The 14,831-nt window shown below is 43.6% G+C and overlaps 1 protein-coding gene across 3 annotated transcripts in view; it reads left to right on the top strand.

Annotated features, from left to right (window-relative positions):
• PLCB4 (phospholipase C beta 4) overlaps positions 1-14,831 on the top strand; it is a 174,002-nt gene that overhangs the window by 107,131 nt on the left and 52,040 nt on the right. For all 3 annotated transcript variants that reach the window (XM_030944561.1, XM_030944562.1, XM_030944560.1), the window contains 5 exons: positions 4,342-4,421; positions 4,970-5,023; positions 9,940-10,021; positions 10,737-10,837; positions 11,456-11,513. In XM_030944561.1, coding sequence (XP_030800421.1) covers positions 4,342-4,421; positions 4,970-5,023; positions 9,940-10,021; positions 10,737-10,837; positions 11,456-11,513 — 375 coding nt within the window. The remainder of the gene's footprint in view (positions 1-4,341; positions 4,422-4,969; positions 5,024-9,939; positions 10,022-10,736; positions 10,838-11,455; positions 11,514-14,831) is intronic.

Below are 14,831 nucleotides of genomic sequence, written 5' to 3'. Positions count from 1 at the left end.
CCCTCTATGAATCTGGAATAATATTTGTGTATATCTCGACAGATTAAGGGTGCTGAACCATATTTTGAATGTTGGAAAATATTCAGCACTAGCATCAGTAAGAATCCAGTGTACCCTGATTTCTATCAAAGTCATATTTTTTTCTAAGACCAAGGTGCTTCCTATTGGTACCTAAATGGTACCAATAATTGCTTCCTAAGTGGTACCTCATTTCAGAATTCCACTTTTTACATAATTTTCATTCTTTGCACAGGTAGTGACTTGAAAATGCTGAGGATGAAAGAAGAGAACTGAGGCTCTTTATCCCTGTTACTCATGTAGATGTACAGGTCTTTCAGCTTCATCTGTAAATTAAGGGATGCTGTCATAGAATCCAAGCAAGGCTGTTGCTGTATTTGTCTTTGTGTTAGCTGAAAAAACCTGAGCCCTTCTTTCATCCCTCCTGCAAGGTCATCAGACAGTGTACATTAAACCTGGGATTGGTTTGTTGTCAGGAAAGCAATACACTGCCAGCTGGATATTGAATTTTGTGGATATCTGTGCACTGGATCACAGTACCCCAGAAGCAAGTATGAAGGCAGTGTTAGTTGGAGACTGCTCTGCCTCAGAGGGACAAAAAGTCTGACAGTGTTGCATGTGTTGTTGAATTTGGGGTTCCTTGGTATTCCTGGTTCCTGTGGGGCAGCTGGTGGCCGTGGGCAGTGTGTGATGTGACGCTGCAGGAGCCACTGTGCCCAGAGCCGGGGGCAGGCAGCCAGTGCTGCCCTGTCAGCTGCAGCAGATGGGCAGGAGTGGCTCTGGAGCTGCTCCTCCTGCCCAGGGCACCTCACACCAACGTGGACATGCTCTGGAGCTGATACAGGCTCTGGGCTCCCTGCTTTGCCTGCTGCCAGCAGCACTGGGATGCAAACCCTGGCTCAGCAGGGTTTGGCTGGAGGTTTGTGCTGTTTTGCTCCAAGGGAGTGCAGTTCCTGGCTTGGCATCTCTGTCAGGAAAGGGCATTAGCACAGATAAAAGGTTAGGGAGACCTCTAAAGTGGGAACCATCACGACAACTCCTGCAAAAAATCACTTGGGAAGTGCTTGTTGTATAGATTTCTCTCTTCACTTGTGTTTTTTCTAGCAGTGTTCCTTTTTGGCAGCTCTTCTAGATGAGCAGAAGTAACTCCAGAGCTGAGTGCTGGCCAGCCTTGCTTTTAAATGTGAGGTTTTGTTCTATCTAGTGTAGTTTTAATCCATTGCCTTCAAATCAGAATGGCTCTGTAGTGCTAGCTCCAAATGAAATGCTGATATGGCCAGCACTGCACCAGGGGTGGATTTTGGCAGAAACAAATGGCAGAAAGCCTGCAGCTTATTCCCAACGTGCATTTGGTGTCATTTAATTTTTGCAAGGGTTTTCTGTTTGCAGTGATTGTGCCACTGAGTGGTTGGGTCAGTGTTGGAGGGCTGAGGAGTTCTGAAGGGCTGCAGAGCAATGCAGATCACACAAGGACAAATGGTTGTGTAGCTGTGGCAGTGTTAGTGCAGCAGGAATGTTACATTTAATTGGTTTAAACAACAACAAAAAACAAACAAACACCCAACCAAACAAGCCAAAACTCCCCCAAACCCAAAACAAACCAGGAAAACCCAAATCCAAACAAACCACAAACCCCAAATGTAGGCAGTTGACAATAGCTGAATTTCAGCAGTTCTAGGAAATTGAATTCTGTGTAAGATTTGTTCAGGCAATTACCCTGGAATTATCACAAGCCCCATTCCTTTATCATCTGAGGTGAGGGAACATTTGCAGGAAAACATCAGTGTTTCCTAAATCTGTCAGTGGTTTCTAGTTATATCAGTTCTAATATAAAGATAAAATAATATTATCTTGTGCCATGAACCTTGCTTTCTTTATCTTCCTAGGCAGTCCCTGCAGCCTATGACTAGTCATCTACTCATGCAGCTGGAAGAAGGGAGATGGGAGGGCAGACTCTGACTGGGGAGTTGTTCTCAAGCCCAGAAACTCACCTAAGAAAACCCCAAATGCTACCTTTTCCCATAAGTGATAGTTCTGTTTTTCAAATGATTCTCAGACGCACACTTGATCTCTTTAAATGAATATTTTATGCAGTACTTATTTAAAAGGTAACTTAAAAAAGAGCACTTAAGTATTAACACACATCTTAATAAGTGACTGCTTTTCCTAAAGCAAAGCAGATTTAATATTTCATGAGTACAGGGGTCTCCTGAAGTGTGTCGAATTGACACCTCAGACCTTGTTTTAACCCCAGGGATTTGCTGCCTGCAGTTTACAAAATGCCCTTTCCCAAAGAGGCTAGTGCTCCTCCAGTACAAATCAGGATTTTTTTCATCTGTCTTGCAGATGTACAGCTCTCATTCATGAAAAGACAAATACACTCATCTGCATCTATTTATGAGTGTCATATCCTGGATGTTGCCCAAGTCAGCTCAGGCTGCATGCACAGCATTTGGCCAGAGGCAAAAAGCTCCTTTATTCCCAAGGTTAATGTTTAGCAGTGGACCAAATCCCATCTCAGTTCCACCAGTGTCAATTATCAGTTGAGTAATCCTAGTGTTACAATGGCATAATTGAGATGGAACTTGGCTTGTAGCACTGCCATTTTTCCTCTTGCCATGCCTTTTTCCTGCCAGGATTCTTGCTGAAATCAGTGGGGGTTCATGTCAGGGCCTAAGCCTTAAGCTGCAGCTCTGCAAGGTTGGGGTGCAGGCTACAGCAGGAAAATAGATCCCTGAAAGAGGAATTACAGCAGTGAGTGCTGTAATGCTGCTGTTGGCTGAGAGTCAACCCAGGGATTATTTGTAGTGCTGTGCATTTGAAGGATGAAAGCAAGCAGGCCTTGAGTATGTAACAGGGTGTTAGAGCAGTTGTTGGGCCTCCTCTAGCTTATTGATATTTTATTTCATTCCTTTTCTAAGCTGGACCAGTGAAATGTGTCCTCACACACTGGATGATGGTGCTCAGCAAGGGCTGGTATTGCCCTGCCACCAAAGGGAGGCCAGTGTTTGTGTAGGGTACAAATAAATATCAGCTCAGCAAGGGCTGGTATTGCCCCTGCCTCCAAAGGGAGGCCAGTGTTCATGCAGGGTACAAATAAATATCAGCTCAGCAAGGGCTGGTATTGCCCCTGCCTCCAAAGGGAGGCCAGTGTTCATGCAGGGTACAAATAAATATCAGCTCAGCAAGGGCTGGTATTGCCCCTGCCTCCAAAGGGAGGCCAGTGTTCGTACAGGGTACAAATAAATATCAGCTCAGCAAGGGCTGGTATTGCCCCTGCCACCAAAGGGAGGCCAGTGTTTGTGTAGGGTACAAATAAATATCAGCTCAGCAAGGGCTGGTATTGCCCCTGCCTCCAAAGGGAGGCCAGTGTTTGTGTAGGGTACAAATAAATATCAGCTCAGCAAGGGCTGGTATTGCCCCTGCCACCAAAGGGAGGCCAGTGTGCATACAGGGTACAAATAAATATCAGCGCAGTGGTTTCAAAGGGCATACAGGGTACAAATAAATATCAGCTCAGCAAGGGCTGGTATTGCCCCTGCCACCAAAGGGAGGCCAGTGTGCATACAGGGTACAAATAAATATCAGCTCAGCAAGGGCTGGTATTGCCCCTGCCACCAAAGGGAGGCCAGTGTTCATGCAGGGTACAAATAAATATCAGCTCAGCAAGGGCTGGTATTGCCCCTGCCTCCAAAGGGAGGCCAGTGTTTGTGTAGGGTACAAATAAATATCAGCTCAGCAAGGGCTGGTATTGCCCCTGCCACCAAAGGGAGGCCAGTGTTTGTGTAGGGTACAAATAAATATCAGCTCAGCAAGGGCTGGTATTGCCCTGCCTCCAAAGGGAGGCCAGTGTGCGTATAGGGTACAAATAAATATCAGCTCAGCAAGGGCTGGTATTGCCCCTGCCACCAAAGGGAGGCCAGTGTGCATACAGGGTACAAATAAATATCAGCTCAGCAAGGGCTGGTATTGCCCCTGCCACCAAAGGGAGGCCAGTACAGGTTCATGCAGGGTACAAATGGAGACCTTAATGAATCAGTGAGTGATCACTTGCCTTGGCTGGCAATACACTGATTTATTGGCACTGCTGATCCCATGTGTAGCACGTGGAGGAATGGAAAGCACAGTGCCTGCTGTGGGGGATGAGTAGTGAGAGTAAAAATGGGTGAAATGGGGCTGGGCTTTTCCATGGTATGGGCTGTGAGCTGGCAGAGGTTATTAACATTACCCATGGCTTCAAGGAGGAGCCTTCCCCCAAGCCAAGCTTTCCTACTTCTCTTCAGTTTTGCTGATTTGGTGTTTTGGTGTTTTTGTGTTTTCCAGCAATGGGTAGAAGGGCTTGGATCCATCATACATAACTTTAGAGCTAACAATGTCAGTCCAATGACGTGTCTCAAGAAACAGTAAGTTGCTTTCTTTCCTCCCCTTTCTCTTTTATTTTTCTGTCCTTGTGTTTTCCTTGTTGGAATAGGAAAAAAAATTGCTTTTTGTAGTTTGACATTTACAAAACAGTGTCAGAAAGGAAATGGTGTTAAATGAGTTAAGAGTTTGTCTTTTATTGAGACTAAAGATGTCTCAAGGCTATATCTGGCACGTGCCCAGGAGAAATTACAGGAGAATTTATAACTGTTCATTTCATTTATGGTAGTGTATGTTTTAATTATTGGCTGGTTTGTTTTCTCTTTGATGCATATGCAAGCCAAACCCCATGAGACTTTCTCATCTTCACACTGGTGTTAATTGCTGCACTGATTTTTTGGGGCTGCTTTTTGCCTTTGCAGTTAAAGAACTGCCCTGCCTCAAGCACTAAAAGGTTACAGAAAAATGTTTTTATTGCAGAACAATTATTTGTTTGTACTCATTTAGCAGACATGGCAACAAGTTCAACATAAGCATCTAGACCCCAATTTTAATAAACAGTGTTTTAAAAATATTTCATTCCTAATTTCAGCTGGATGAAGCTGGCCTTTCTAACAAACACAAACGGGAAAATTCCAGTCCGGAGGTAAGCACACTGGGGAGCTCTAGGTTTTTTCAGTTCCTAGTTTTATAATTTTAATAAAATTCTGTGGCTTAATACTGAAATATAACATTAATGTTATTACTAATATATATGTAAGAGTAAGAACAGAACTAGACATTCTTATCTGCCCTCCTTGGTAAGCTAGGCAGGACTTCTTATCAGCCTAGTAATTTTTTTTTTTTTTGCAGTCCATTGTAATGAAGATATGAGTTCTTCTAATAGTTTTCAAAGTCACTTAGAGCTAAGAGCATCAGATTTCCCAGCCTGACATTCCTCAAACCCTGGGATGGGTTTTTCAGTTGTAAAATTGGATAAAGTACTTTAAAAAAAGAACGATAAAAGCTTGCAGGCCAGTTAAGTGGAGGAGAAAAAGGTACTTTTAAAGTGCAGTTCCTTGTAAAAGAGACATATATGCATCTGCCAAAAATGCTCCTGCTTTTATAGGAAGCCCCAGGATAATATTTGGGTTTGTCCACACGGTAAATGAGCTGTTGGGTTATTGTTGGGTGATTGTTGTTGGAACAAGGCAAGGCCAGAACAGCATCTTTCCTCCTGCTCAGCTGTTAGCTGTTACAGGTTTTCAGTCCTCTCTGGCTGGGCAGTAGTGCTCTAGGATTCCTTCTTGCCCATGCACTGAGCTGCTTTTCTCTTCACAAAGTACATGCCAAGCAGAGCTTTGGGGCATGCTGCTTTTTCATAGAGAGAAACTCACCAAAGGGAGCAAGAGGGAGGACTTGTTAAGAGAAGCCCCACACAACTTTTTCTTTTTCCCCAAGGGAGGAAAAGAGGATTTTGCATCTATAGAATCTGCAAAAAGACAGAGGGCCTGCCATGCTGCTTTCCAGGCTTCTTTGGCTCCATGGCTCAGGTGACACCTTGCCAGTGTTACAGCTGCTTCAGTGTGCTCATCTCCCAGCTCTCCCGTGGCCAGCTCCCTGCTTATTCCTCAAACTCAGCTGCCATGAGGCACCTCCTGTGCAGGAGTCCCATGGGGAATATCATCAGCTGGAGGGTAACCAGGAGGGAGCAGTACCACAGGGACAAATCAATTTTCAGGGCTTTACAGCTTTATGCCTGTGCTTGAACGCAGAACCTATTCCACAGTATGAATTTATAGTGTGCTAGCTTGTCTGAAACTGTTTCTGCCTTTAAATATTTTACATCACATTTAGTGAGGCATGAATTGTCTCTGTTGGGCTCCAGCATCCTGATTTGTGTATGCAGGCTGTCTATTGCTTGAAAATCCAGTTCACTGGGTCCAGTGTATTAAATCTTTGAATTTGAATTTGCACTATTTCCAGGTTAACATAGATCAGTCCCTAGCAGTTAATTTATTGTAAAAGAAGGTTGCTTATAAATTTGTAAGGGATCTACTGTTCCATGGAGCTGAATCTCCTTTGCATCTGGATATCCAAGGAATGGGCTATCTTGGTCTGGGTGAAGTGGCACATTTTTGGGGCTCACACCTGTACTTCATTTTTACACAGAGGTGCAGTAAAACACCAAGGGAAAAAACCCCCTCACCTGCAGAATCAGAATTCCTTGCATTTCCTCCCAAGTTTGAAACAAGTTTTGCATCTGTCACATTCCCCACAGGGAGTGATGAGCTTTGAGGAGGTGACACTCCTCAGGCTGTTGGTGGTAGGTGCCATAAATATTCCTGACTCCTTGGCTATGCAGTTGGGAGTTGCAAAGTCACAAAGATTTTCTCAAGGCACTTTTGGATTTTAATGTATTCTGGGGTGTAGGTCTGCTGCTATTGATGTGCTGTGTTTGGGAGAGAAGGAACCCTGGCAGTGAGCAGTGTGGAAACCTTGGGAGGGCAGCACTTTTGCCTTTTGGGCTTTGAGAGATTTTAGCAGTCTGAGTCTAGAATTGCATTCACAGCTCTTGCAAAGGCATGGCATTTGTAAGATGTTTTGTGTGTTCAGATTTTAGCACTGCTGTAACGGATGAGCAAATAGGTCAGCGTTTGTCAGGAAAAAAAAATCCACTTGCTTCAACTTTCTGCTGGCAGAAAATACATTTTCTGTGTGAGTGAGTTGCACCTGCTCATCTAGAGCCTGGTTAGAAATTAGCTTTGCTCAGACTGTGCTTCTCCCTTTGTATCACTACATTTAAAAATGTTCAAGCAAGTTTAGGTTCCAACTATGAAAATACATAGTAAAAAAAGAAAGAGCTAAACTATGACAAATGAACCTTAAATCTGCTTTTCAGTAGTTTAATTGAGTTAATTTGAAAGTAGAGGTTTTTTAAGTGTGTTTCCTATTAATTACTCCAGAGTGTCTGGAAGAAATTTGTTGCAATGGTTCAGTGTTGGTTGGAAATCAAAGTTAGGTAATTTCCTGTACAGTGTAGGCAGGTCAAGCCCAGCTGATCAGTTCAGTGGAGCCATGGTAGAAGATTGATTTCCACAGGTTGTGCTGGCTTGATTTTTGAGGTGATGGTTGGAAAGTGCTGAAGGTCTGAAGTAACCAAGTCGTTTAATCCATCAACAAGCACACCAGAGTCATATCCCTCAGTTCCAGAGGTGGGAGGGATTTTCAGTATTTATGAGGAAGTTCTCTGGCATGTTAGCAGGAGCCCCAGAGCACTGCAGGTGGAACATGAGGAGTAAACACCTGTGAGTGTCCAGATGAATGTAAATCTGCCAGGATGGAGTCTCTTCTGATAGAGGAAAAGCAGTTTTATTTGCAACAGCTTTGGCAAAATGAACGTGTCACGCTGTATTTTTCTTTTTTTTTGATTCATGCAATCTTCTCTACACTGCTGCTGTCATTACAAATTACTGCTGTGCTTGCTGTCAGCTTTTGAGAAATAAAAAAATACATTTGGCATCAAAAGTAAGTTCCCTGCAGCCATGGAATCTTGGCACACATCTGATTAATTACTTACACCAATATTGCATGTTTTACAGGACATTTATTATTGGAGTCCAATTCATTATAAAAGACATAGAAATTTACAGGGCTGGAAATAGGTTGTAAATTGTAGAGCTAACATTACTCTGTGGTTTAGAATAGGCAGAAAAAATAGTTGCCTGAGGATTTTTTTAAGAAACAAATGCCTAAAGTTAAACTCAGTCTATATTTTAGTGAAAATATCTTGGTACTTATCAGCTTTGGAAAATTAAACAGCTAACTTAGATGCCTAAATAGGGACATAGAAATCCAACTGTTGTAAGGACCCAGTAAGAAGAAAAACATGGCTAAGTTTTGTTAAAATATTTTTTAATCATTTAGATATTTTCACTTCCTGATCTTAATTTTATTAGTATGAAAATATTTACATAGGCAGTTTAGAGTGTTTTGGAGAATAAAACAACCACGAATTGCTATGGCAACAAATAGCAGCCACAATTTGTTTCACATCTCTTGCCAAGTGAAATTATTTATTATGCATGAGATTGACTAAAAGTCTCAGCAAATGTTTGTCTCACTTGATGCTAAAGAGCAACACGTTCTTACCGGCAGCCACGGAGTGTTTCCAGTGTAGAGCTTTTGGTGGGACACATCCTGGATGCACACTAAAGGTTCTCTCTCCAGATGAGGACACCACAGTCAAGGGCTGTGGGTCCCAGCACTGCAGCTCAAGCCCTGAACAGAAGGCAGGGTTTGGATCCCCCTTCCAGACCCAGGGATGATTCTGCCTCTTCTCAAATGGAATCAGAAATAGGCACTCTCCTGTTAACCACACCAAATAGCTGCGTTTCTGTGGGATTGGTCTCATTGCAAGTGAAACCAGTCCTGCACGGTGAAGTCATGCTTTGGGAAGGAGCAGGATGCTCATCAGCTTGGTGGGCATGTTCCAGGGGCAGCTGGGAGGGTCTCTGTGCAGCATGGCTGGGACAGGGAAGTTGGTGTTATTCTCCATGGCTGTGAGCTCAGGGATTGGGATTTGCCATGTGGCTGGGATCTGATAGCAGCAGCTGCTTGGAAAGGGAGGAGGAGGGAAGCTGCCTTTGGGAACAGCCCCTTCTGCCTCGTGTGGCACAGTTTAGTGCCTGGGATGGAGGGGAAGGCACCACAAACCCAGTTTAGTGCCTGGGATGGAAGGGAAGGCACCACAAACCCAGTTTAGTGCCTGGGGTGGAGGGGAAGGCACCACAAACCCAGTTTAGTGCCTGGGATGGAGGGGAAGGCACCACAAACCCAGTTTAGTGCCTGGGATGGAAGGGAAGGCACCACAAACCCAGTTTAGTGCCTGGGGTGGAGGGGAAGGCACCACAAACCCAGTTTAGTGCCTGGGATGGAAGGGAAGGCACCACAAACCCAGTTTAGTGCCTGGGATGGAAGGGAAGGCACCACAAACCCAGTTTAGTGCCTGGGGTGGAGGGGAAGGCACCACAAACCCAGTTTAGTGCCTGGGATGGAAGGGAAGGCACCACAAACCCAGTTTAGTGCCTGGGATGGAAGGGAAGGCACCACAAACCCAGTTTAGTGCCTGGGATGGAAGGGAATGCACCACAAACCCAGTTTAGTGCCTGGGATGGAAGGGAAGGCACCACAGCCAGGAATGACCCAGGGAATCTCCTCCCTCGGACAATCTGCTGCTTTGGGAGCTGTCGCTTGTACCAGCACACAGCTGAAAAGAGCAAACAGAAGAGTGCTGTGCATGGCTCTGTGCCCCAGTGCACTGAAGAGGGAGAACCCCTCTTTAGTTCTGTTTGCCGTTCATTATTCTGATGTATTCCTGATGGCTCGCAGGCAGAGCAGTGCTGCTCTCTGCAGCTCAGGGCGCTTCTCCCACTGCACTCCTGCTTGGAGCTGCTTCCATTCATCAGCTGAAGCCAGAGGGAAGTGCTGGCAGTGAAAGCAAGAGAGAGAGATGATTGTGTTTAAAAAATGACTGACATTTCTCTGTTGTTTTTTTTCCCCCTCCACTGTTTTTTGTTTCAGCATAACCAGAACCTTTGCCTCAGGTAAAACAGAAAAAGTGATCTTTCAGGCACTGAAGGAATTGGGCCTTCCCAGCGGAAAGGTATTTAGTGGTTGTGAATAAGTGCTTTTGTGTACTAATAAGGCGATGACTCATTCACGTTTGGAGCTGTAATCGAAGTCATTTGCATCACAAAAAGCGTGCCTACTGCGTGTTACTTACTAATCGCTGGAGGCTGTTTACTAGAGCCAAAATGTAATTAAATCCGTATGACACAGAGGTCCGTAAACCTCCTAGAGGAGGCTTCCCTTCTTTGCTGTCACAAACCACCTTTTGTGCATTTATGCTAAGTAGATGAGCACAAAATATGCATGCAATAGATTGTTTTGTTGAATTTCTTGGACTCCTCCTGCTCTTTGCTCCCCTCCTTTGCAGAGCTGCTCTCCAGCTCTGTCCCACTTGCAGTGGGAGCCCCTGCCAGCAGCCCCAGAGAGGGGATGGCTTGAACCTTTTGGGTTTGGGTTGGTTTTTGTTTTTTTTAAGCTTCAGCAGAAAAATAGATGGTTTTCCAGCTCTGTGTTTATGTAGAATTACTGTTACTAATTACTGAGGTTAGAATACAAGCACATCAAACAGATCTACAATGAAGATGAACTTAGAATTACTTTGAGAGAGTACAAAAGAAACCAGGTAAATTTATACCTGGTGAGGAGCTAAACCAGTTCTCAGTTGCTTTTTCTGATATAAGGTATTCTCTTGGGAAAAGAGCACATAAGCTCTCTTGTCTGGGTAAATGTACCTTTGCATTTCTTTGCAGAATGATGAAATTGAGCCTGCAGCTTTTACTTATGAGAAATTTTATGAGCTTACCCAAAAGATATGTCCCCGAACTGACATAGAGGACCTCTTTAAGAAGATGTAAGTTCAAATTTAATGTAATCTTGCTTTAAAGACATTTTGTTGTATTTTTAGTCCATAACTAATAGCGACAGAACACTGCAAAATGTATCTACCCTAGTAGCATCAGCAGTACTTTAGAACAAGCTCTAGTCTATGTTTTACCCCTTCCTCCCTTCTCAGACTGTTAATGTAAAAGTTCACTCTGTATTTCAGAGCAACTTTTACATGAGTTAAAGGAAGCACCTGGAACTTTTTTTTTTTGTTGCATTGGCTTTACTAACTACTGTAATTTTAACTTGCTCCTTAGGTGATTAACCCAGTATGTGAACTAATTAAATGAAGTAAGAAATTTGAAGTTTGAAAAGTTTCTTCCCCCAATTTATTCTCAGCTGGAGGACTTACATGTTGTTTTATGATGTGATGTTGTTCAGGGATAGGCAGATATGTTATGGGAGGTACTGTGCCAAGCATAGACAGTTAGCATGTTTTCTGTGCCTGTTCATTCTGAGATTATACAGCTACATTCAGGTAGAAAATAGTAGGTGGCTTTTAAGTGTCAGCAATGTCAACATGTAAATCATACCTACTGTAGCATCATGTACAAAAACTCACATTCTCTAATAAATTCCTTTTCAGCAATGGAGACAAAACTGATTATTTAACGGTAGACCAATTAGTGAGCTTTCTAAATGAAGTAAGCTTTTTCATACATTAACTCCCATCCCAGTCTGTCTGCAGTGGCTTCCTCCAGCTTCCCATTGCATGCCCCATGCCCCTGTGTGCTGTGCTTCTGACCTGCTCATCTCCCACTGGGGCAACATCCCGGGGCCAAATCAGCCCAGCCCTTGTGCTCCCCTGCTCTCTGCACCTTGGCCCTGCAGCTGCCCCTCCTGCTTACCTGTGGCTGTGTTGTGGTGTGTGTCCTGTGTGGTTTGTGCTGTTTGTGCTGTTCATTGCACACTGAAATACACCCAGTGTTGGATTGCAGTCATTTTACCTGTAGGCCCCAGCTAAATACATCTGCTAGTCCTTCTAGACTAGTAGAAAAACTGAACTAGGTGTTTATAAACAGGGGTTTCATTCTCCTCAGCAGCAGCATTTCAATCTGTTACACAACTAAGAGCTAAGAGGATATTTTAAGAGTTTGTATGTGATTTTTAAAATACCATGTGTGCAGAATAGGAGGAAATATTTTTATTGCTGTATTTCCAGAATGCAGTTGTTGGCAGAAGTATTTAGTATTTCTTAAAAGTATCATGAGTGTGTGAAGTAGTTCAATAAACAGTGTGGGCTTGGCTCTTTTCTGTTCCTAAAGCACAGTAGGTTCTAGAAAACTGCCTCATTTGCGATTCCAGCAATAAGTGCAGTATGTGGAATTGACAAGAGCACACCCATGGAAAGCAGACACATCCCACTTGGTGTTGTACCACTAGATTATTGTCATCCTGAACATGAGAGGCTGTCAGCCTCACTATGTGACATTTTTAGGTGCATTTCCAAAAAAAAATCTCTGCATCTAAAATTGTTTTACTAGTTATAGTTCAATTGTATATATGTTTATATATATACATATTTATTTATTAGATACTTCAGTCTGAAGATCCAAGCTGTAAGTTCCCTATAGATCAAATTTAGAATATAATTTTATTTTTTACATGGCACTTGTGCCTTACTCTTCACTAAACCTGAACTACTTGTAGAAAGGGTATTCAGATTTATCAGAGTTACTTGTAGAAAGGTATTCAAAAAGAAAAGAGAGAGAAGATTAACAGCTTGATTATATAATTTGGGTTACATACTTGGGGCCTTATTTCCTATCTATTGGCAAGGCTTAATCTTACTGCTGTGAGATATCCAGCTTTGGATTTTTTTAGTGTCACTCTCCTCTGTCAGGTAAATTACTGCTTTATCTTTATTTTAAAATTCATCTCTAACTGTTTTAGTTTAAAGTGTAGTTCCTTGAAGCCCAAACTTCTGAAGAAAAGCTGCCAGCATTTGTAAGAACGCCCTACCTCCAGTAACTGATTGAAAAATTAAGGTTGAGTTGCTGTGCTCTCAATTTTGTACGACTTTAGCAGTTCTTTTTGCAGAATTAAAAACATTATTTTGTATAGGTAAATATAGGTAGAATTGGGGAAATTTATAGGTAATATTGGGGAAAAATGCATCTTGTTGACTGCATTCATATTGACAAAATACATTTTGCAGTTGGAAATCCTGTGGTGGGCCCCTTTGGATCAGGACCAGAGCTGGGATCAAGTACTCAAGTGTTTTTTCTAGGGGAGGACATTTGTTCTGGTGACTGAAAGCAATGCCTTTGGTCTGCGTTGGAGGTCTTTCGGCCTCCAAGCAGAGTTTAAAGTTTTGGCCATAATTTGAAAGGCACAAAGGACCCAGAATGTGCCTCCTGGAGGGATCATTTCTGTCCCTTGGCTGCTGGCCAGCCCTGCAATTAGCAGTGGTGTCTAATGCTGGCAATATAAAAAGGTTATTGCCATTACATAGCAGAGGGGAGGGACTTGGCAGAGCAGCTCTTCGTGAGACTCTTTAACTTAAATTATTTTGAAGTAACCTCCAAGGCATGCTGCAGAAGCTGTAAGTGTTATGGGTTTTTAAGAGAGCACGAGGGTATGTTACTGGGGATGAGAGGACAGTGAGCAGCTTTCCTGGCCTTTTTCCAAACCCCTGTCTCTGTTTGACTTTTAAATGCTGCTGGCTGACAGATGATTTAATTGTGCTTCAGTATTAAAGCTTCTAGGAAGATTTTAGAAACTTAATTGTTGTCATGCACTGAGTATTTTGTCTAGATCTCCTATTTTTAAAGTCAAATTTTGGAAAAAAATGAAAAAGGAAATATAGTAGAAAAGGGACTGAAATCACTACCACTGAGATTTGCTCCTGCAGTTCATTTACAGCAATAAAAGAACACAGCAAGCAACACTTTAAATGCAATTTCCAGTAGTCTGGCCACTGCTCACCCATCCTTTTGGGAGGGAGGTATGGGGAGATCCTTTCCTATGCCCAATTCCTGGCTCCCTCCCTCCTTCCAGCCCCTCTTTCCATCCCCCAGCTGTCCATCTCCCCAGAAGGCCCTTCTCAGCAGCCCAGGGCAATGCTGGTTCTGGGCAGAGCTGCTTGGAGCACACTTTGGAGTGCTCTGTGTCTCAGTGTGTGCCCACTCCCAGGTGCTGGGGGAGCTTTGCTCTCTGCAAACCCTCTGGGCACCTTTCCCCCTGTTTTCAGCCAGCTCACCCTCACCTGCCTGCGAGTGCCCTATGTGACAGTGTAACCAGAACAACCAAACACACCTTTGCTGCATGTGCACAATCAGTCCTGGGGTGTGTTATCTTCTGAGGTGAAATGTCACACTTCACGTTTGGGGGAAAACAAAACACAAATTCCCTGTGCCACCAAGTTCAGGGGTGCAGAACATTTCCCCAAGAGACACTAGAGAACTTTATCACTTTTTAAAGTAGATCTTTATCTGCTGCCAACTCTGTTTTTTAAACAAAGTGAACATAAGGATACCCTTCTGTTCCACTGGAGGATCAATAATGAGCAGTGATCACTGCTCCTGGGAGAATATTTTGCTCTCAGCTCCTTCTCGTAACTCTGGGACGTTTTCTCAAGAGGAGACTTTTTGCTGTATCCCATTTATTTTCTTCTGTTTGCTCATTACTAACTGTAGAAGCAAGTGAGTGGGGAAGAGCCCTTTTCTTGAGCACAGAGGCTTCCCCCCTATTTCTGACCATTTTCTGAGGTGCTGTATTGTCACGAGGGCTGTAAAACCTTGTCATTTGTCACCCTGGAGCTGTTGCATGCCATGTTGTGGTGGTGTTGGTGTGTCCTGCCTCCATATGCTCTCTGTGGTGTTTGTTCTGAGTGTTCCTGGGCATCCCCACAGCCCGTGGTGTTTGTTCTGAGTGTTCCTGGGCATCCCCACAGCCCCTCTGGATAACCCTGCTGTGTTTAGGTGCTGCAGAGTGCCAGTAGCACCCCCTGCAACATCCCT

The sequence above is a fragment of the Camarhynchus parvulus genome, chromosome 3 (assembly GCF_901933205.1).
Source record: "Camarhynchus parvulus chromosome 3, STF_HiC, whole genome shotgun sequence".
In the NCBI taxonomy this organism is placed as follows: Eukaryota; Metazoa; Chordata; class Aves; order Passeriformes; family Thraupidae; genus Camarhynchus; species Camarhynchus parvulus.
Note: the sequence above shows the minus strand (reverse complement) of the source record. Positions and strands in the feature narration are given on the sequence as shown.